At 36.2% G+C, this 24,282-nt stretch overlaps 1 protein-coding gene across 44 annotated transcripts in view; it reads right to left on the reverse strand.

The window, feature by feature from the left end:
• Window positions 1-24,282, reverse strand: part of PTPRD (protein tyrosine phosphatase receptor type D) — a 1,155,761-nt gene that overhangs the window by 211,194 nt on the left and 920,285 nt on the right. For all 44 annotated transcript variants that reach the window (XM_077790475.1, XM_077790477.1, XM_031507373.2 and 41 more), the window contains one exon: window positions 21,965-22,106. In XM_077790475.1, coding sequence (XP_077646601.1) covers window positions 21,965-22,106 — 142 coding nt within the window. The remainder of the gene's footprint in view (window positions 1-21,964; window positions 22,107-24,282) is intronic.

A 24,282-nucleotide genomic window follows, 5' to 3' on the forward strand; every position in this document is an offset into this window, starting at 1 on the left:
CATTTCCATCTGGAACTAAAAGGATGTAATAAAATAAATCTGATAGAAGTTTGCAAGCTGTCTACATTTCAGAATAACTGAATACCTTAAAACAACAAAACCAACTGTGAAACAGTTTACATTTGGGAATCATAATGGAGAAAAATGTGCAAATTTGTTTAGCATACTCTTTAGAAAAGATAGCATATAGAAGGTTTGAATTAGTAGCCAAGGATGAGTAAAATATTCAAAACTGTGTTTAATACTGCACAGAATTCAAACACCTTTATATGTGAGTCTTTCTCTTGCCAATTCTGACAGAGTATGATATGATCATCCTGGTAGATTCACAAAGTACAAGACGATCCAAGTCATGAGTCCAAGATCTACTGCAGTTAGAGACAATTTTAATGCCTTTCTTCACAGTTAGTTTTTTATATATAGTCAGTTTTAAGGCTCTAAGAGAAATAATGGTGTTTTATGATTCTGAAGGGGTCTATTCAACAGAGAAGTTGTTTGTTCTTTAGCCCCACATGCCCATTTTTGTCTACAGGATTCTTCACAGGCAAAGCTGTTCTCCCAACTGCCTAAGTATAAAGTATCCTGTATGAGGTTAGAATGGGTGAGCAACCTAGCACATTAGTTTCAGCCAGGGCAGGGTTAATTTTTGCAGTAACCAGGAGACAGCATTGCTAGGACCCTGAGATTTTTCTATACCAGGTCTCATCATCCTCAGCGGAGAGGAAGGATCCCTTCTGGATCCCATAATAGCAAATGAGCAGTTGAGTAATGTCAGGGTCTGCATAATGATCATTTATTTGCATGTGAGTAGTTTGCCTTTCTTGTAGAGACTTTGTTATTAATATTCTTGCTGTTTCTGTCTGTTGTCTTATTTCATTGCTATTTCCAGTAAATTGTTCTTATCTCAACTCATGACCTTCAACTTCTGTGCCTCTAGTTGTCCTCTGCAGCCCAATGTAGTGAGGAATAGGAGGAGGAATGGAGAGGAGTATGGTCTGGAGCATTTCCATGGGAACACTAAACTGGGGAAGATATATTCCTAAACCAAGACATACTTCTTTATCAGAAACTTTTTTCTCTCCTGGTTAAAATTATTTTTCAAATATCCACCCGGTGTCACTTGAGACATGCCAAAACTACACAAGCACCTGGAGAGATCTTACGTCCGTATCTGGGAAAAAATACACACCTAACAAACTTACTACAATGCTAAGAGTGGGCAATTTATTGCAAATTTATTGCAGATCAATTTCAGCAGCAAAAATGGGGAAACAGAGCAAGTGCTCTTAAGCACTTAACTTTGTTATCCATTCCTATATTGTTATGTTGTGTTATGTTATGTTATGTTATGTTATATTATATGTTATGTTATGTTATGCTATGTTATGTTATATGTTATGTAAAGCAACGTATCCAAGAAAAACCTTCCATCCGAGAATGGAAGGTTTTGCCCTAACAAGGGAAAGACTAGCTAGACTAACTAGTTCTGCCATTGTGTAACCCTGGCCTTTACTGGAATAGAAAGATTTAAATACAGCAACTGCCCGTTTAAAAACACCAAGGATGTGAGCATCTATTATGTGCTTCAAATATGGTTCAGTTGATAATGTTCTGCCACGTCCTTGCCAAAACTAATTTATGTACAAAAACTAAGCATGAAAAAGTATGGTAAAAGGAATCCAAACCTGAATTCATAGTTTGACAAAACAAAATTTTAAAAAAACATAAATAAATCAGGTATTTTTGGTAGATTGCTCCGTACTAATTTGCCTTAGAAATTATATTTTATTTCATGTGTAGAAACTTCAATTTTTTTTCTACCTGGAGAATGGGATTTTGAAAGTTTTATATTTTTTTGTTGAGTAATAAGAATAATTTGTCTAGTAACACTTTTTAAAGATGAAATGAACTTTCTGCATGCTATTTTTGACTTTCAGTAGCTTCAATTATCTTCACTGATATCCATTCCTGAATTCTTCCACTCTCAGGATTCTTCACATACAACTTCAAAAAATTTTACCAGTATCTAAAATTCATTTTTTTCAAGGAGCAGTAGATGTCATGGACTCCAAATCACATCCATTAACATCCCAGCCAAATCCAAGAGTATTTCTCTTGCCCTTATCCCATCTGTAACTCATAGCTAATTAGTTACCTTTAGTTTAACAGAATTTTGGCATTTGAGAGACTGCTTTTATTTTTCTTACTCTTACACTACTGCTTTCCTAGAATATTATATTATATTATAATGTTATATAATTTTCACAGTAATTGTCTTCACCTTTTTCTGTACTTTACTATCATCTCAGCTAATTTAAAACATAAACAGACAGAAATAAATCCACCACCTTAACTGTAACAGGAATGACATAAAACATTTTTCAACAGAAAAAAATGCCTTTTAAAATACAGATGTCCTTTTCTGCCCACCATTTTCAGTACTTTATTCTCCCTTCACCAGCAACCTTGGCTGAAAAAGAACTCTTTAAATTTTCTCCTTTATTCAGAAGGATAATTCACTGCACACAACAAATACCAAAGCCCTCCATTTTGAACACAGAGAGAAAAGATATATGGAAAATTTGGTTATCTCTTTTAATATGTGCTATCTCTCTACCTACTTACTACCTACCTACTTACATGCTTAATAATTTGAAAGTTTATTTCAAAATATCAAAAAAAAATTAAATCTACTGACACAAAGGCCCTTTTTAAATGATAGTGTAACAGTGTCTCAGAACAAGCATTATTATATGAGAGGATTGCAAACAACACCACAAATTTCTTCTGCAATATGCAAAGACTAGAAAAGCAAACATTCTAAGTAAAATATTGAATATTTATGCTTCCTTAAGACAATTTGAATGAAAATTGCTTTCAGTGCTTACTGGAAGGCTCTTTTGCATCAGGACTGATGCAATTTCCAAGTGTAAGCAGCTTTTTGGGATCCAAAGAAACCTAATAGAGCAAGAAACAAGAGGGCCACTTGAGAATCAAACTGTTGTTAATTCTAAGGGTAAAAAAATAAGGTGCCACAAAACACAAGAAATGGTATTGTTCTCTTGGAAACATCAATACATGGTAAGGACCCATTTAAGTAATACCAGAAACCCATTTCTTCCTGTTTAGGTTACTGACCCCTGATCTAACAATTTATCTTTTCTCCAGGTCAAAATTTAAATTGAAACCTTTCCAATATTCATTATTAAGAATAAAACCCATGTGGCTGGGCTAGAAATGCTTTGTGAAATCTAGGTGAGGTAACTGAAGGAATACACTACCCCAACAGCTTTCTCTTTTTAACTTCTTGTCTAGTAAAAGGCACGTGAATTATCTTGCTAATAATCCTGACAAAAAACAACATTCTCCATCAGGTGAGGAAGAAGAAAATAAAAAAAAAAAATATTTGATCCTTTGTTTAAAAGAGACCAAGTGGGTATGTTGCTGTCAATGTCCTTTGCAGGCTTGCCTTAGAAAAAATAATCTTAGTTTTCTTTCCAGTCTATCATAATAAAAACTTGAGGCAAAAACTGACCTTTACTCCTTGCTTTAATAAGCACTGGAAAGGAATGAAAGGAGCTTTTCTGCGCTGCACAGATGGATGTGGACAGAAATGTGGACAGAGGAGCTGTGACAAAGTCACTCTGTCCCAGAAGAAAGCTGGTGTTGGCTGCACTATCTTCACAGTCTGTCCAGAGAATACTATTATTATGCAGTACAAGACAACTAGCCAGCTCTAAACGGAAAATCAAAGTATTGTCCAGGAGACAGAAAGAAAATCATATAGGTAAGAATAGTCAGGAGTAACTACTTGCCTGTGAAATGATAACCATATACATTAGTGTTTTAAATAATTTAATCTTTTCATCTGCATTTTAAACATTTATAAATGTTGGAGTTATACATATTTTGAATTTCTTTGTTTTTTACCTAATTAAAATGTTCTTACACAACAGTATTTTCTTATGGTGAGGAGCCTTGAACTACAACTCCAAATGTTAAAGTGTAATTGACAGATCCTTTTGAATATGTGAAGTATCAAGTCACCAAAGCAAAACTGAGACTATATAAACTCTACCAGTATTTGGTAAGAGCAAAAAACTACATTAGCTGTACCTTTAGCAGAGAACATCCAGCTTCCTGCTCCATTTATCATATTTTTTCCTATTAATAACATGGGTCTAGATACAGAAAATTAAATCAATTATCAACTTTCTGGAATACAAAATTCAGAAGTGATCACTCAAAACATTACCTAAACTTTGTACCATTTTAGTTGACTCTGAATGACATTATTAGTACCACCTACTGCTCAGATGCTGGATTTAATGACAGTATTCAAAAGTCTGTGGTATGTGCATCAGTTTCAAGAGTTCCTAACAGGTTTAGTATGCCTCTTTCTTTAATGAAAAATGATAATTTCTTTCCCTTGTTTTAAGGAAATGGTAAATCATGAGAGTAATCAATATGCTTGAGATAATTAAGAAAATGTGGCAGAAAAATTACTACTAGCATTTAGTTAAAAAGTAAGAATGATTTACCATAGCCAAATTAATAATATGTAGCTTTTAAATACTATTCTGGTATTATTTCAAAATATGAAGACTACCACTTGACTACAGGCCCATCATCTGTATTTAAGATTTGACCAACATTCCTTTGAAATATACAAGTATTTGCTAATGTAGAGGAAAAGAAAAGGACAGCAGAAAATGGAAGTCCTAAAAGATCAAACCTCCAAAATCCTTAATTGTAATTATTAAAACAGTCAATTTCTTTTTAAACTTAGCTTATTATTTCAAATATATATATTTACATTTTCTGAGCACCTGGACCTATGCTACTGAGAGAATGTACATGTGTTTCCCTCTTACAAGCAGAAGTAAATTAAATATATTGAATTTAGAGATCCTGAAAATAATTTATTTCTGGATTCTTGTCTAAACTCCTCTTCCTGCTTCCAGTTCACCTAAAAGAAAAACAGACCAATCATGATGATTTATCTGCAAAGTAGAATTAGACACGTTTCAGATATGAGAGTATAAAACAGCCTACATTAGTAGCTGAAGATGAAAGCTAGCCTGTTATTAGTTAAGTTCAACCTCTACCTTTACTTCTGCTCTGCCCTCTCATAGGAAATTGCAATAAAGTTGTCCATGAGACTTTATCTTCTTTGTATTTTCAAACCTAAAAATCCAGTCTAACAACTATTGTACCCTCCTCCTTTTCTCATATGATAAAATCAGTTTCAGTAAATTAATGTAGCAGAGAAGACAGACTCGGAACTCCACAAGGTAATTAGGCAAGGGTCTGTTGAAAATGAAGGCTGGAAGAAGGTTATTGCATGTCCAGAAACGCAGAATCAACTAAGTTGGGAAAGACACCTGAGATCAAGTCCAAACCATGACCAAACACCACCACGTCAACTAGCCCACGGCACCAACTGCCAGTCCAGTCCTTCCCCCAGGAACAGTGACCTTCCTGGGCAGCCCCTTCTGAGATCTAATCACTTTCTGTGAAGAATTTCTTTCCTATGCCCAACCTTAACCTCCCCAGGCACAGTTTAGGTCGCTGTTCTCTTGTCCTATTGTGATTGCTCCAGAGAAGAGGACAACCCTCAGCTGGCTGCATCCTCCTTTCAGAGAGTTGTACAGAGGGATAAGGTCCCCCCTGAGCCTCCTCTTTCCCCAGGTCCTTTTCTGCCAGGGCAGCTCTTCAGTCACTCTGTCTTAAGTCTGTAATGATGCCTGGGATTGTTGTGGCCAAAGTGTAGGTTTCAGCACTTGGTCTTGTTGAACTTCATGTCACTTTTCTTGCCCATCTGTCTAGTTATCTGGATGATTGGTTGAAGGATCAGGAGCACAGTTAGTGAGTTTCTCTATCCTTCTGGAAACAAGGGATGACATTGATAAGCAGATCCATCAGCAATACTGAGGCTTGTGTAATCAGAAAGATTTTTGATTGTTTTGGGAATTTTGACCATGAGATGATCTACTTTACACGTGGTCAATCCATGGATGGGATGCAACTCAGCGAGGAAAAGAGTTCTAGCACACTAGAACTCCAACAGAGAGAAGCTAGCACAGCTCGTTGATAGAAGTATAAACAAGCTTGGTAAGAGACCAAATCCGCCTTGCCATCAATGAACAATGGGATGGTGTGACAAAAGTTACAGGAAGAAGCACTAATGGGATCCTTGCAGCAGCTTCAAGAGGTGTTAGCTACAGTGTAAGACAGCTGAGATGTTTCTACACTAATGCATGCATCACAAGAAAGATAAGCTTGGCTCAGCCCCAGAGATTTGCCATTACTAGCATAAGTGAAACATGGCAGGATGAGATCTGTGACTGGAGTGTCCTGTTGGATGGTCACAGGCTCTTCAGGCAGGGAAAAGAGGTGGAGTGGTTGCACTGTACATCACAAAAGGGAATGTATGGAGCTCACAGTCAGCAATGGCACAATTGAAAGCCCCTGGGTAAGAATCAAGGTGCAAAAAATTAATTCAGATGTCATATTGGGAGTCTCCTATAGCCCTCCTAGCCAGGACAATGATGCAAATTAATCACTTCTTTGAGGAACTAAGGGATACTTCCAGGTCAACTGCCCTTGTCACTGTGGGAGACTTCAACTTCCAGAAATCAAATGGAGCATCCCACAGCTGGTATAATCCAGGCCAGAAGATTCCTGAAAGACCTGAATGACACCTTTATGGAACAAGTCCTAAGGGAGCAGGTTCAGAAAGATATCCCCCATGATCTACTGCTTGTCAACAGAAATGATCTTGTGAGCTGGTGGCTATCTTGGCTATAGTGACCATGAAACAATCAATTTCAAAATCTCTGTTTACAGGAGGAAGAGTGCCAATAAAACCTCAACCCTGGACACGAGTGCAGACTTCAGGATGCTCAGGGAATTTGTGAGTAAGGTCACCTGGGAAAAACCTTTTTGCAGGTGCTGGGGTCCCTCAGTGCTGGTCATTTTTTAGCCATTACCTCCTAAGGGCACAGGAGCAGGCAACTTACAAATAATGGAAGCCAAGCAAGTGAGGCAGAAGGCCAGACTGGCTGAACATGGATCTTTTTGAAATAAGGAGGAAAAGGAAGGTGTGTGCCTAGTGGAAGCAAGGTCAGGTGACACAGAAAGAATACAGAAATACTGCTCACTGCTGTAGATAAAAAAAATAGTACAATCAAAGCTCAAATGGAGTAGAAACGGACAGAATAGTGAGAGCAATAAAACAACTTTTTTTTTTTTCAAACATGTTAATGACAAGAAGCAGTGGAGGGGTACCATTGGCCCATTACAGGATGAGGGTGGTCACCTCACAAACACAGACATGGATAAGTCCAAAGTGTTCAATGCATTCTTTGCCTTCATTTTTAAGACTTCCTAAACTGGAAGACCATGATTCCAGTAATGGTAAAATCCCAGTTGAACCTGAACTTTTTTGGGATCTGCTGCTTGAACTGGGTCCCTATAAATTGATGGGGCCTGACAGGATTAATCCAAGAGTCAAAGAGTTAGCTGATGTCATCATAAAGCCTTGCTCAATGATTTTTAAGTAGTCTTGGGATTCTGGAGAGGTCCCAGTTGACTGGAAACTGGGGAATGTTGTCTTGATTTTCAATGGAAGGATGCCATCGCACAGAAAGAAACTACAGACCTGTCAATCTCACTTCAGTTTCCAGTAAAAGCATGAAGAAGATTATTCTGGGAGGTATTTAAAAGCACCGAAAGATAATAAAGTCATCAGTCACAGGTCGCATGGCTTCATGAGGGGAAATCCTGATTGTCAAATCTGATCTTCTATGACAGGGTAACACACTTAGTTGATCTAGGAAGCCATTGATGTAACCTTTTTGAACTTCAGCAAAGCTTTTGATGCTGTCTCTCACAGTATCCTTTTGGACAAAATGTGCAGCCCACAGCTGGATAGACACATCCTGTGATGGGTGAGCACCCAGCTGATGGGTGGGGCACAAGTGGTTACAGTGAATGAGGTGACATCAGACTGGGGACCTGTCATTAGTGGGGTTCCACAGGGCTCCATCCTTGGCCCAGTTCTTCAACAGTTTCATAAATGACTTGGATGTGATGCCTTTTTCAACCTAGAAATGAAACAACACACTTTTGAGATAATATTGGTATAGGAATTAATATAGAAGTAGATCTTTATTGAAGGCCTCCAGGGGCAGTTATGGAAAAACGTCCACAAGAGCCCACTCCCCACAGGACTGCATACAGTTTTATAAGTTTGGTAAATTAGGTTACCTAACAAAAAAACCCAGCAATTAGGAATAGAACTGGTGATGCAATTCCCACCCAGTCAAAGCCCCTTCTAAATTCTCCCCCAATTAGATGGGACTGAACCATGTTTATGAAATGTGTCTGAAGAGCTGTTTTTTTAGCCTTGGATTCTATGGAGAACCAAGATAGGATAGGAGCTTAGGAACATGTTGCGTCCCTCTGACTAGGAAAATGTTGAAGTTAGGCTACAATAGGAAGTTACAAGAATACAGAAAATATATAAAAGAAAAAGGGTAAAAACCAAAATAGCATCAGATACCGGACTGGAACGAAGACTAAGTAAGTTTGCCAACACCACTAAATTGAGAGCAGCTGTTGGCTCCCTTGTGGGCTGAGAGGCTCTGCAGAAAGATCTCTACAAATGAGAGCGATAAGCAATCACCAGCCATATAAAGTTGAAAAGGAGAGTTGCAGATTCTGCATCTGGGATGGGGCAACCCTGGATGTACAGACAGATTAGGGAATGAGAGGCTGGAGAGCAGCACTGTGGAAAAGGAGCTGGCTATCCCAGTTAACAGAAAGTGGAATATGAGTCAGAAGTGCTCCAGCAGCCAGGAGAGCCAACCCTGTCCTGGGAGGCATGAGGCACAGCATCACAGCCGGACAAGAGAAGGGATTGTCCTGCTCTGCTCTGAGCTGGGGCAGCCTCACCTCGAGTGCTGGGGGCAGTTCTGGGCAACATAATACATGAAAATTTTAAAGCTATTAGTGTCCAAAGGAGGACTACAAGGATGGTAAAAGGTTTGAAGAGGAAGCCTTATAAGAGTGGCTGAGATCTTATTGTTGAGACCTCGTTGCAGTCAGCAACTTCCTCATGAGGGGAGAAGTTGCTGCACAGGCTCTGCAGTGACTGGAGGGAATGGCCTGGAGCTGTGTCAGAAGAAGTTTGGGTTGGGTATCAGGAATTTTCACCCAGAGGGTGGTTAGGCACTGGAACAGCTCCCCAGGGAAGTGTCACTGCACCAGGTGACGGAGTTCAAGGAGTGCTCTCTGGCACATGGTGTGACTCTTGGGGCTCTCCTGTGCAGGGCTGTAGTTGGACTCTGTCATCCTGATGGGCTCCTTTCAACTCAGCATATTCTCTGATTCTATGAATAAATGACACTCATGATAAATACCTGAAATATCACCTTGTTTATCTGACTCATAAAAAAGAAACTGCAATACACACACATGCATAGCTTCCTACTTTTTCATAAGAGGAGTAGTTTCAAATGCACATACCATTTATTTTAAAAATTAATCTATTTTCTAAAATCATCTCTCATGAGATTGCAGCCATTTGTATTAGTGCTAAAACTGTGTAGATTCTGGAACTCCAAAGATCCTGGAGTACATTCAGAATGGTACATTCATGTGAAAAAAAGGCCACATTTAAGAATATCTACTTATACAGTTATTTAAGTTTAAACAACTCATTAAAGAACAAATATCACTCGCCCTTCACCTTTCTGTTTCAAGACTTCAACAAAAAAAAATCCCAACAAGCAGTTTTTTGATGTACGTACATCTCCTTAGGAATAAGAAACACTAATTCACAGGAACTGCCAATAAGATTAAATTTAGGTTTCCAGGTTTGATAAATGTTAATGAAATTAGAAGTTTTTCTCGTTGCATTTTGTGGTTTTGACATATTGCAACTAATGACCAAACTCAAGTTTTGACTGATTTGAAGATCCAGAGAAGATCTTTTTTTCACTGACTTGAACATATTCTGAATTCAAACCTCTGTCTGCTATGTGTAACACAGCACAACAAAAAAATGATTGCTTTTGGGCTTACTAATGGCTTTTCTGCACTTGGCTTCATCTTCTTGCCATTAATCAAGCTCCGAGTGACAACAGCTTTAAAAAAAAAAAACAAACTGGCAACTTTTCAGCCTCTCAATTCGCTTCCTTTGAAAGTAATTTTGAGGCAGGTATAATGAAGAGGGTTTCCCAGATAGCCTATTTCCTTATCTACACAGCCAAACCCCAAATAAATCTCTGTGTGAACATTATGATAGAGGTTGTCTATACAGATTTGTTTATCTTAGCAGCTAGGCTGATAATGCCATTTAAGATGATATATTTTATGAAAATAAATTACAGGCCTAGTGAAAACATGACAGTGCAACAGGTGAAACAATAGAATATACGAGAGTTAAGATGAGTTTTTGAGCTTGGTACTAAGCTAGGCACACTGAATTTCAAGTTATTAAAAAAATGTAGTTTTTAACTGCCATTTACAGCAGTGATCATAAAAAATGTATTTCTTCACAGGAATATTCCCTCTAATGAAGAACAGGACTTAGTCTTGTTAGACAAGATACAAAAGTATGGCTATAATGTTCCAATATTTTTTTTTTAAAGGCTGGGAATATGAATGAGCATAGAAAGAACAAGATGATTTTATATACAGAAGAAGAAACTGTGCTGATTGAAAGGGATTTGTGAAGCTAAAATTTTTAGCATTCTTCTTTAAATAATCTTTTTTCTAATTAATGTCAGATGAAGAATATTTATTATAATTTAATATTATATAATATATAATACATAAATATTATAATTAAGAATATAATAGAATATTTCATTTAGAAGTGATGTCCAAAGATCCAACTGCCCAACCACTTCAGGGCTGACTGAAAGCTAAAGCAAGTATTCATGGTCTTATCCAAATGCCTCATAAATTTTGACAAGCTTCAGGCACTATTCTAGGAAGTCTATTCCACTGTCTTGTTAAAAAAATACTTTCTGAAGTTCAGGTTCAGCCTGCATCTCCTTTGATGCCACTCAGAACCATTCCCATGTATCTGATCACTAGACACATCCACATCTCCCTCTTGCTTCCTCACCTTGGGAAGCTGCAGAGAGCAGAAAGGGCTTGGCCTCCTTTGCTTTAAACTATGGCAGCTCAAAGTCCTTAGCTGCTCCTCAGAAGACAAGGCTTCAGGTCCTTTCCCCAGCTTTGTTGCTGAGCTCTGAATGCATTCAAGAACCTTCACATCTGTTATAAATTGTGGGGCCCAGCACTGCACCCAGCAGTCAGGGTGAGGCCACACTGATGCCACCTCTTTGGATTGGCTGGTGATGCTGTGTCTGATGTACCCCAGGATGCAGTTTACTGAGCTTAATGTCAACCAACTGCCGCAGATCCCCGTCTGAAAAGCTGGAATTCAGTCATTCCTCCTCCAGTGTGATCATGTGCTCTAGGTGAAGAACTTGGCATATGAACCTAAATCTTGTCTCATTAATCTTTGTCTAGTGTTTAAGTCCATCTAGAAAGGCCTGCAAGGTCACTCTGCAAGAGTCAAAAGCACCTCCAGTTTTGTATCATCTGCAAACTTGCTGACACAAAATGGTGCATTTTCCTATATACAGGTAATGAATAAGTATTTTGAACAGGACTGACCCCAAAACAGTTCTGTGAGGAACACCCCTGGGAAGTAGCTGCCAGCCAGATATAGCCCCACCAATCCTTTCAGCTCTGACATTCAGCCAGTTCTTCACCCACAGTGTTGTGAACTCTCTCTTCCCACAACGGGGCAACTTTTAATAGAAGGATGCTGTGAGGGACAGACTTACTAAAACCCAGAAAAGTCCCATCCACCATTTTCCCTTTTTCCACTTGGAGGATATAATAGATGGATATTGAATTAGGTAAACAGGGACTCTGTGTGATTGTGAACCTGTGTTGATTGCATTGTTCTTTAAATGCCTTTCAGAAGCACACAGTATAATCTTCTCCAGGAACTGAGGCTAGAACTATCATTTGTAGTTTCCTGGGTCTTCCGGCACACTCTTCATGTAAATTGAATAATATTGGCTAGTTCCCAATCAGCAGGGATCTTCTCAGACTCCCAAGACCTTTGGTAGATAGTGCAAAGGAGTCATGCATTAATAATAATAATAAAAATAATTCAGGTAGTAACAGTAGTTTGCATATCCATTGTTAATATGCCCTGAACTATGTAAATGTTACAGAAGACCAGTGTCACAAGCCAAGATTCAGGTGCAAAGAATGCCCTAATGAAACACCTGGATCTAATTAGTGGTTTTTGACGGTATTTGACTGAAAAGTTTGCTGAAGTGTTTCCACTTGAAGAATTTTCTCATTATTCTGTTTTGCTGTTATCATATTAAGCATGCACAGATACTGTAGGTCACAAGACATTTAATATACACAAAAGTGCTAAAATGCTAGTATTACTATCTAACATCTTACCTCACAGTAGATTCTCTGTAACAGTAAATAATTTAAATAGAATATTTTAAATCCCTATGGACATAAGACACAATTTTGCATGTTTTATTCATTTGTAAGTGAATAAGTTTAATTTGCTACTGAATTAGTAGGAAGAACTACATCTTGCTATGAAGTTAAATAGAACCGTAGTAAGCCAGGTGCAGCATTTTACATCAATTTAAAGCAAGCACTGAAAATACTTGAAATTATATACATTATACTAGGATTTTATATCCTGTATAAGCCTTAGAGTACTTGTAAGTTTCTCCCTGCCAGAAAAGCCACTTAAACACAGTTCTTTCAACCTCTTGCTACACTAATGCAAAAAAGTCTCCTGCCCTTTGTGGAATCAACTCAAAGTCACTGCTTCAGAACTGTTTCATTTCTAGTCCTCATAAACAAAGCATTTTTATTTTGTCAAGGTCTATTGAATTTCATCTTCCTTTTGACGTTTGTATGTTTGCCAAAAATACTTTGAATTCTTTAGTATATGTTCTTCATTTTAGTTTTTGCTTCCTATGTCAAATCCTTGAAAACTTAGGAATTACAGTAATAAATACTATCTTAATACCTATTGCCAGGCTAAGCAAGCCAAAGTATTACATAAGCTTTCTCTAATTTTTAAATTACTTTTATATATATATGTGAAAAAGCATTCTTACTGGGCTTTTTCTGTATTTGAAGATTAGCACTTATTACATTAAAATGTATTCAATCTTACTGTCACCTCAGTACACTAGTGTCAAACACATCGTACATTTCAGCAAACATTTCTGTCACCCTAACATAAGTGCTCACAGAAATGGCTAGCCTGGAAAAATGAAGACAAGCCTTATGAAGACAAGCATATGAATATATGCCTTTTCCTAGTAACTGCTTTGGTTTTCTTACACGGTATTAGACACCTCATATGAAGATTTGCTGTGATAACAATTAAATTTAAACTATAAAGTGACTAATACCATTGGGTTCCTTACAGATATGATGACACTGTCAGCAACTAATCACCATATCGTCTCCTTAAGCAGAAATTACATTACTAGAATTACATTACTTTTTAAAATCAGTATGAAATAATGATGTGAGCAAAAAATTCATAGAATTCTTTTGTCAATTTTCATGTTGTGCAACTTTAACAATTACACTGCTAATTAATATCACAAAAATTTGTTAATTGAGTGGACTTACAGATGTATAAATGCATCCAAAACTGAGGCCACAGATTATACAAACAACAGGAAACATGGCATTTGATTAACTGCACTGGATTTCATTATTCCATTGGCTTCACTTGAGACAGTGGGTTTAGGTCACTGAGAAATGAAAACCTGCACAATCTCAACACCTGATACTAAGCCAACATCACCCTACACAAGGGCAAAGGCCTAAAATTCATGCTTAATGACTAAACCCAGGAAAAGTGACTGTATTCTAAGAATTCTTGGTGTATCAAAAAGTATTTTGTACCTTTTCTTTTAACTAATTAAAAAATGACTCTCCGTTTTCTAAGTAGATAAAAAGAACCACAATGCAAATTTGAATGACAGTTTTATTTAAACTGAGCTGTATTATATCCAGGCAGAAAACAGAAGAAATTAAATACTATATGCATAAAAAATAGACACATGGCACTACAAAATATCAAAATTATAGCACCGAATTATAGCCTTTTCCCTGTCCCCTCTTCCTTGTTCAGAAAAGCTTTTATACTGTTTTATACACAGTAATGCTCCACCTTTTTTTGTAAAGATAATTTTTAATATCACATACATATGCTACTTCTATCTGGGTCTTTAAAGAACCATATCAAAATGGTTGCTTATTGTATATAGCAGGTCATGGTTCTTATGTTAGGCTATTTCATGTTTTAGTTCTGATCTTACATCACCTGATACTGATTCTGTTGTTAGGAGAAATATTAATCCTCCCCCTGTTATTTCCTTTCTCATTGTTCTTACTATCATTTGTTTCTGGCAGATTTCTGACAGTGTAAGGATGACCATCTGTGAAAAAAGATTGAATCATCATAGGCATCAATGAGTTGGGTAAAAAGTATAAAACAAATGTGTTTTAAAATTTATCTCCTCAACATGGCTTAATTTGCATTTTACAAGCAGCCAGCGTATACTCACTGTGGTTATGAAAAATGCCTATAATTCTATATGCAGTCATTAGATAGCAGAATGGGAATACCTAAACTGGGGTCATGCTAAAATTAGTCAGCTGAAAGCGTCTGGAAGTTTCTTAGCTTAGTTGTCTGCAACTATTTAACAGGTGTACATTCTTAGCCAAAATTGTCAATGAAGAATTATCTCAAGCTAAAAAGAGCTGCTGTGCTTTTGTCCAGAATTACTTTAGTTTCTCTTCTTAGATCACAATTGTGAGACATCTTTTTAGGAACTGTCATCCATAAGTTTATTTTCTTTCACGTATACACAATAAGTGCAAATACAGTATAGTCTAGCTGTATTACTGATCTGAAGCTGATGTTTGTCTCTTAGGAGCATCATACTGCTGTAAAAAGGTATGGCATAAATGATTTTGTACTACTGACAATATTTCATAAAATAAAACAAATCCTATGCACAAGTATGTGAAACTGAACTGCGTAACCTTACTGTATTTTATGTAAAACGGAATTTGGCTGTATGAAATTCAGTGACGTGTGAAATATATTGAGATTTAGAGGTAGGTAAAATAAACCCTTGAAAAGACATGATAGGTGGTAACTGGCAGCAGGAAAACTTTGTCCATGTAAGTTGATCTAGCAAATACAACTGAACAATAAATCATCCTAAAAGAATATTTAGGATGATAAAGAGCTGAATTAAATTCTACCAGTAAAAAAATGTGGAGAAAAAGTTAAGAGAGATTTTTCAAAAAAATCTGATATCTACGGATACCTTCTTATGATATCTTTAAAGATCTTAAATCAGCCTACTCTTTATTTTCCAAAGTAACTGATCTCTGAAAGTTTTAACTACAGAAATTTACAATGATAATTAAGAAACATATTATTATATTATATTATTATAACATTGTTTCTGAAGAACTATATAAAAGTCAACAATAACACCTGTTAAATCAGCACAGCCAAGTGCATATACCTAAATACTGAACTCAATACCCTGAATCATGTATTTACAGTGATAGACCCTTGTGTGTTTACTGATTGTTTCAGAATTTATACAGCACAGTACTTTCTAAACCACTACCATGTACATGCTTACAATTAACAGAAATGAAATATGCAGTACCTTTGAACTCAGCTATGGAATACGAAACATGTATTTCATTATTCTTTTGTATCCTTTTCTGGCTACTAGTTAAATGTCATGATCTGTGATCTTTATAAAGATCAGTAAGTTATTAGTATTTAATTGCATGGAAGGTTAATATTTATTTGCCAAACATAATATTTTCATATCCAAAGAAAATATTTCAAATTAGTTTATATCATTACAGACAGATATTTCTAAGTCTGTACTATTTCATAAGCCATTCCAAGGTATCTGCATACCATTCTGTAACTGTCTGTAAGGGGTTTTTTAAGCTGAAGTTATATTGGCTACCTGTCCTTTTGTTTTACTATTTCACAAAATCCTAGTGTGTGATTTTCAAGCAGCGATGTTTTGTTTCTTAATCCTCCCTGCACAGCTACCCAGGAGAGGCTTGACAACATAAACTGTAAAGAAGCATTTTCTCAGCAGGAATAACATTCCTCTTCAAAAAGAGGCTTAATAAAAATAGGGCTGTAATGAACATGCTAGCCCTGGTCACAAAGTGCTATACATAGCATGACCACTGAAAATTCATGAAGTTTTGGGGAATGATACTCCTTTGGCTCTTCAGAAGTCTTATCATGCAATATATGATTGAGATAAATGTCTTTCCAGTGTATTAATCTCATGTACAGGTATTTTCTTAGTTCCCTTACTTCTCTTCATTCCACTTTCAAAAGCCTGTCATACTAGCATTAATCACTGTGACTATACAGCAAACAGTTTCAGATAAACACTGGTGTACATAATTTATACAGTTCCAGCTGAAACACAGTAAATTTCTCCTACTGTGCAGCTAATATCCAGAATATGTACAGTCCTTCCTCCCATTTGTCTAGAAATGAGAGACATCCCACTGCACATTTTCCAACACTAGAGCCCTGCCACTCCATTTGTCTAATTCCTATGCCCTCTAAGATAGCTGTCCCAGATGACAAGTTACTTCATAATAGCTCCTTCTCATTTCAGTACTACCAGGTAAAGTGAAAATACAGAAATGAGCTTCTATTATTGTTGAATCTATTGCTAGCAACAGAAACAAAAACTGTAATACCTTGGATTTATCATCTCTGATTTGGAATAATTTTGGGGTCTTTGGGTCTTTTTAGTTTGTTTGGTTGCTTTTGTCTACTTTAGGTGTTGTATTCTATTTTTATGTAGAAATGTTGTGCACTTCTTAAGAGTCTCATAAAAATCTCTCATAATTATCTCAGTATCTGTGTGTATCAATGGACAGGGAAACACTATGCAGTAAATATTTCTCTTTTTTTTTTTTTAATTTCATTTTATGCAGCAGTGAATGTTTGGCATTAAATTGATCAGTTTCTAATATTATAAAAAGGAATAACCACTTCCCCCAGAAATTTTACTTCTTTCAGGCTTATATACTGCCTGTGGTACACCAAAGCTGTATATCAGTATTTCTGTAATGCAGAGTATTGTATTAATACTCTGCATTACAGAAATACTGATATACAATCAAGTTAATACAATCAAGAAGAGTAAGAGAAAATTGTGGGTCAAGACAAACAAACTGCTTTCTGCATAAATGCCCTGTTGTAGTTTCTCTCTTTACTTTCCAGACAAAAAGAAAAACAGAGCAAACAGGAGCAACATTATAATATACATATTGTGCTCTACATTTTTACTTAAAAGCTGTGCACATCTGTGCTTTACTCATACACCTAGTAGAAGAAAAGGATTCTTCATGCCCTAACGGTGTTGACAAAACTTTATAAAGAAATAAGAATAAAAAAAAATTAAAATGAAAACTGGGATTCCTGAAAATTAACTGAATAAAATTGCTGCTGCCTTCTTAACTAGAAGAAAGCACCTATTTCCTTCTTCATGAAAAAAAAATATAGACTTGTATATGACACTAGAACTCTTGTTCTAGAATTAGGGAAAATGTTTGATATCTGCCATTTGCAAGACCTAAAACTAGATTTAGGTGGCTTTAATGTGAAATTAATGGACAGCAAAAAGGAAAGCTATTTCATCTCTGATGTCTGGGGAGTATAGGAAGATGGTACACTTTGTTGCTTTTCATTGATTATACATGGATCACAAAATACATAGGGTTGAAAGGCACTGCAGTGGGATCACCTAGTGTAACCTTTACCCTTCTCAAACATGGTCAGCTGAGAACACATTGCACAGGATTACGTTCAGACAGTTCCTGGATACCCCCAGTGAGGGAGAGTCCACAATCTCTTTGGATCTGCTGCAGTGCACAGTTACCTCCACACTAAAGCAGCTCTTAATATTCAGATATCTGTGCATCAGTTTTTCTTCCTGTTGCCTCTTGTCCTTTTGCTTGGCATAACTGAGAAGAGCCTGGTCCATCTTCTTTGCACATTCCTTCCACTTATAGACACTGATAAGGTCCCCTCTCACTTGTCTCTTCTCCAGGTTAAACATGACCATTTCCTCAAGTCTTTCCTCACAAAAGAGATGCTCAAGTCCCCTCATCATCTTTGTAGATCTTTGCAGGATTTGCTCCAGGAGCTCCACGTGTCTCTTTTACTGAGGAGTCCAGAAATGGACACAAAACTCCTGATGTGGCCTCACTAGGGCTGAGTAGAGGAGGAAGATCACTTTCCTCAACCTTCTGGCAATGCTCCTTCTAATGCCCCCCAGGACATCATTGATATTCTTGGCTAGAAAGGCATGTGTATTAAGCTCTGATAAATAGAAGAATCAAAGCACTGTTCAACTCTTATGGTTCTCAGCACAAACTTTCAAAACAAAAACTTCCAAAATAAATAGTATTGACTCATCTTCTCTGCCTGTCTCCAGCAGTCAACTTTCAGACTTCTCTTTTCAAGCCTTGTTTCCCTTCAAGTTCAATGTTTTCATATGGGTGAATCCATCATGGAAAGCAGCCAACTTCTTTACAGAAAATCAAAAGGAGTTTCCAGTTATCTCAGACATTCATTCTTGATCCATACTCTCACGATATTTAGCCTAACAAGTGCAAGTTTAGCCTGGAGTGTTTCCTGATTTACTCTAGTAAAAGAAAAAAGGATCCAATATTTTGTCTGTGATAAGGCCTTGAAATGTTATCATCTGTAGTTGCCTTTTCTGCCCTTCTTCCTTCTCATACTGTAGATTTCTAACACCTAGAAGCTAAAACTTTATTTGTATTCATAATTATTTTTGAACTAAATACTAAAAATTGGTCATAGTATGGGAATCTAACATAACATGGTAGCATCTGTAATGCATGGAACTATATGTGTTACTCTACACAGGCACAGAGCAAAACTGACAAATTTAGCTGTAAAGACACAGACATATCAGAAAAAATGTTGCTGTTCCGTGCTGCAGAAATTATTTGTAGCAGTAAATCTGGGATTTGTGAAAGAAAAAATCAAACAAAATGAATGTAGATAGACACTTCGCTCTTGGAATTATCCTGATTTCACTGATATTCTGTATTACGGTTGCAAAACTTGTAGGCTGAGTTGTGAGTAAAATCTGATTTCCACCTCTGGGTGACATCTCTCAAGAGGCACAAATGACAAGCAGGTCTGTGATAGAACCATTGCAGAACAATTAAAAGAACATATGAAAGCCATATAGACATTTTCTGGCCATATAACTTATGTAATGCAGAATCACATACATACCATAGGGATGAGAAAAGCATAAGCAACCACAGCTCCAGCTCACTCTATTCTGTTTTGTATTTCATTAAATCTTGTTAATTCCTGTTGACATCTATATATTTATTCCTACAGCAGTTATGTGAGGCAGAGGCAGTCTTTCCCAAAAAGGCATCATCAATGAAGTATTTTTCCAAAACAACAGTTTTCCACTGTTGCAGACTGCACAAAGTTAAGATTTGTGTAAGTTTGCAAAGTAAAGGCTTTGCAATAATAGAATTATCTTCCAGGCTAATGCCCTTAGCACTGAATTATGCCGTGTCTTGGGAAGTAATACAGCAAACTATTGTATTTTTAGCAATTCAAATTTTAACCCCATCAAAACTTCTTACTAATGCCCTTTTTCTCTGCAGGCTCCTTGCTTTCTATGACATTACCCCTTTATCTAAATCCACAGTCACAGTATGTTCACGAGTTCTCGTAAATTCCCAGTTTCAGATTAAATCCATAAAAATCTACTCCTGGGGCAAACATATTTTTGCAGTTGCAAAAGCCATATGTATTATCGTTGGATAAAATTCTCAATCTTTATATTTCATTGGTTTTAATTTAAAAAATTAATTTAAATTGAAATTTATTTTCATTTTAACTTCATAACCAATAAGATTTTTTTATTAGTCATTTGCATATGCATATCATTATGTATTGCTTTTAAAATAGGATGCAATATTAGTGTTGTCAGAAGTAGGCACTGAGCCACTATTATTGCTCTTACTATCAACGAAAAAATAGGCAGCAAAGCTACACACGTGTTACAAAAAAATTATTAATAATCAATAGGACTTGTAAAGAAAGAGACCACATTGTACAGTCAGTCAGTTCTGACACTCAGACACCCCCTCTATCTTTTGCAACTGCTGTGGTTCTTGGTAGAGACATATGAGAGCTGTTAATTCTCTACAAAAGCCAAAATGAGCACTTCAGTTTAGAGCCTTCTCTTTCAAAACACATGCATACACATTTCATGACCAGTGGTCTTGTAAATATATTCCAAGAAACTATGAAGACAAAGAATATTACTTCCACCTGAGTTTTCATGCTGTTTTTTGCTTTTCCTTGATCTGCCTCCCAATCTCCCTTTAGTTTGCAAAATTTGTAATGGAATAGAAAATGTCATTTTATGTTCATTTTCAACAATGTGGAAACTGTATATAAAAAGTCCTCCTACCAGTTAATAAAGGAAAAACCTTATCTAAGGGAGTTAAGAACAGGTCTATGTGCTGTTAAAACACCAATCTATCAATCTTCCTGTTTTCATTGGCTAGACTGGTAAGAATTTTAAAAGATAATATAAGGAACAAACATGCCATTAGAGGTAATAATTTTAAATACTGAAAAGTTTTGTTGACATCAGATATCCTCTAAGAAAAAAAAAAAAGTGTGTCCTTAGGGTTAATTTTTGATATATATGTACATAGTGTTGCTAGCTGTCTCCAACATTAATGTCAAGACTATCTGTAATAATCAAAATAGGTAATAAAATGATAGAACTTTTTTCCTAGTAAAAATCGAACTTCAGAGAATAACACGAGAAAAGAAATCTTCCTGTCACCCTACAGTGTTTGGAAAACAGGATCAAGAAAAAAATATATTGTAATTACACATTCTACAAATTTTCTTCTAAATGTTGTACAGCTGTTTAATCATCTTCTATTCCTATAAACAGGCATGTAGTAATTCTGTAAACCTTGTAATGCCATGTAATATCAAAATACAAGACAGTAATTTTCAGTCATAAAGCCAGCCCTGCAAACTGAAGAGTGTGGTATTTCATGAAGCGTCTCCAAATCCAAGTGTCTATTCATTTCCAGGTGACAAAACAAAATGTTCAGGTCGTTTGACTACTAGTATTTTCTCCCCTGAGTATTATCTAGACAGTAGGCTTGGCAGTACATTAATATCCTCACCCCTGACGGAATTGAAAACATTGAATCCTGTTTTCAAAATCTTCTTATTGAAGTAATACAGTTCAGGTGACATATATCTGAAGTGGAAGAAGCCTTCATCTTTTTTATGATTGCCTCTTGTGGGAGAAATTTTGCAGCAGCTTAACCTCATCCAAAAACTGTTCATGCAACTTTTCAAGGTCACTGTTAATTGAGCAAATTTCTGTTTAAATGCTGATTGATCAAAGATAAGATACCCAGGGCAGCACTAAAATGTGAGACAAATGCATTCATAAAGTGCTTGGCTGGAGTAGTAATTGATAACCTGTTGTGTATAGCACTCCTGTTTCACTTATTTCTTCTTTTCTTCAGTCTAATCTGTCATACCCTACATGCTCACATTACCATTTTATGGTCAAAAGTCACAAACACTGTAGTAGAGTATGTTTTTAAAAAGTTTATAATGAATAGCATTGGGACTATAGTGAGGTCCATTTGAAAAGAACTATATTTACCTCTGCCAGAGAGGATCCTCTGCTTTACAATGTAGTACTTTGAGCTCTATGAAGTGAATTGGGTAGGTTTAGAAAGGACTTACCACGTAAAACAGTTAGTCTTGTGGACACGCTTATTTCGCCAACAGTGTTGGAAGCCACACATTCATAAATAGCTTCATCTCGGGGTGTGCGCAGTGGTTGTATTCTGAGAACTGATCCAGATCCATCATCAAACTCTATTACCTATAAAAGGAAACAAAAGCTGTCACAGATGTTGTTACAAATACCTATCCCTCAACTAATCTGTTCATGAATAGTGGCCTGCTGGTATTCAAGTCACCAAAGACAGGTTCATTTCTCAAATTTATGTACCAAATTCCAGTCATATGGGAAAATGTTTAAGTGGCCATACTTGGAACATATGTTGCTGTTCAGTGAGTACTCAGTGGGCACTTTAATATAGCTTCAAGAAATACAGGACAAAAAACAAATGAACAAACAAACAAAAAAAAAACAAGCCAGAAAACAAGAGGTCTAAGAAAAAATGTGACTTAACGCTCTCTTATTCTGAAGTTCACCACCAATAGCTCTCGATTACTTTACCTTTAAATGACAGTTACATTAATTTTAATTGTTGCCAGCTATATTCCCTCTCTACTCACTGAGTGCAGCTCACTCGCTCATTTGGCTCCAAAGTTAATAATTGTCTGCAATTTCTGAACCAAACAGGATGACTCAGTTTAGCTTTGGATTTAACCTACAAAATAAGTAAATTTGTCCAACAAAGAAATCATTTAGGAGTCTAAATAAGATTTAGTTTTAAAATTTCAGTATTCACACAAGAAGTTATAACATTTTTATGAGAAAATTCACTGAACTGATCTTATTTCCTTCATGATCTGAAGTCAGAATCACATCAAATATTGGTGAGTACTGCAACATTTTGTAGGTTCTGGAAAAACCTTCATAGTAATTAAGTAATAGCAGTAATCTCTTTAATCTACTTTTTTAAAAAGAAATTTTTAAAATCACTAAGAGATATCAGTATTACCATCAGATAAATGGCACTTATAACCAATTTTTTGTTTCGTTTTCCTCTACAAAACAATTAGCATCTGTCCATAATCCATATATACATGCACAAAGTGATTTACAGATATCTACAGATATCTCTCTGCACCTCTATTTGTCCTCTTTTGTCCCATTTTCACATAAGCAACCTGTAAGAACGCTGTACATGTTGACAGAAGAGAGCTATAAACTCTGGGGTTAGAAATTATGGTAAATATGCCCTGTATCTCACTATTTTCATTTTAGGAATTGCTCAGTTTCTACTAAGCACTGGGAGATGTGAAAGTAAGATAAAAACCCAGTGTTTTTTTGATACTGAATTTGTTTGTTAGCCCACAAGATGTATATTACTTGTTCTTCCAGTAAAGCCATCTTAAACCAATCCAGATAAAACAAAATATCCACCTGATGTTAGGACAATTAAAAGAATATCTAGAATTCTCAATAAATTTGTATTTACAAGGGAAACAAAAATTTCTAAGTCTTTAAGCAGTCAGACTAACAATTTATAGACAACAAATGCGAGCACAGGACTTGAATACTCACAGACATACTTAAAAAAGAGTAATTACTATTGTTCACCTAAACGCTGAGTAAATGTATCTGGATAGACACTGAAAACAATTGTAGCAGACTGGGTTGGGTAAATATTGCAGAGATTAATTTTCAAGTCCGGTGTCGCAAAAATATGTATCATAAATGGGATTTATTTTTAATGTGATGAATTCTTCCTTTTCCTGCATACCACAGCTAGTTAATTCCTAACTCTTCCTCATCTACTGAATGAGATTTTAATTTTTTTATGACAGAGATTTTTTAATAAAAGCATTTTTGCACAGAGGGTGGAATGACATAATTTTCAACTTTTTATTTTTCAGTTTTCTGGGGGTTTTTTAAGTTCTTCTGAGATGGACTTCTCAGCAATTTAAAGGAGATTTTTGTAATTCCTATTATTTGAATTCATTTGAAGGAAGAGAAAAAAGGATCCTCATTCAGAGTCTATATCTATAATATAAATAAAAGCTGAAAGATTAATAGAGAAGACCCTTGAAGTCTTACTGTATATTTTAATTTCAGAAGCAATGCCCAGCTTTCACTACGATCATCAATAAATTGGGATAATTAGTTGGTGAGCAAGACATTGCAATGACAATAGTCTTCAAATATATGGACAGTCAAGAGAGAGGAAATAAACTACTTGTTCCCCAGTTGCTCCATGCATCAAGTTCCAGCAAGAGTTCTGTTTTCACACTGGGAACAAATAATCATGATAAGTTTCATGAAACCCTTTATGAGACTGTGCAAGTTTACTGAATTACAACAAAATAATCCCCAGCATCCCTGGGAA

This window comes from Lonchura striata, chromosome Z (assembly GCF_046129695.1).
Source record: "Lonchura striata isolate bLonStr1 chromosome Z, bLonStr1.mat, whole genome shotgun sequence".
Taxonomy (NCBI): Eukaryota; Metazoa; Chordata; class Aves; order Passeriformes; family Estrildidae; genus Lonchura; species Lonchura striata.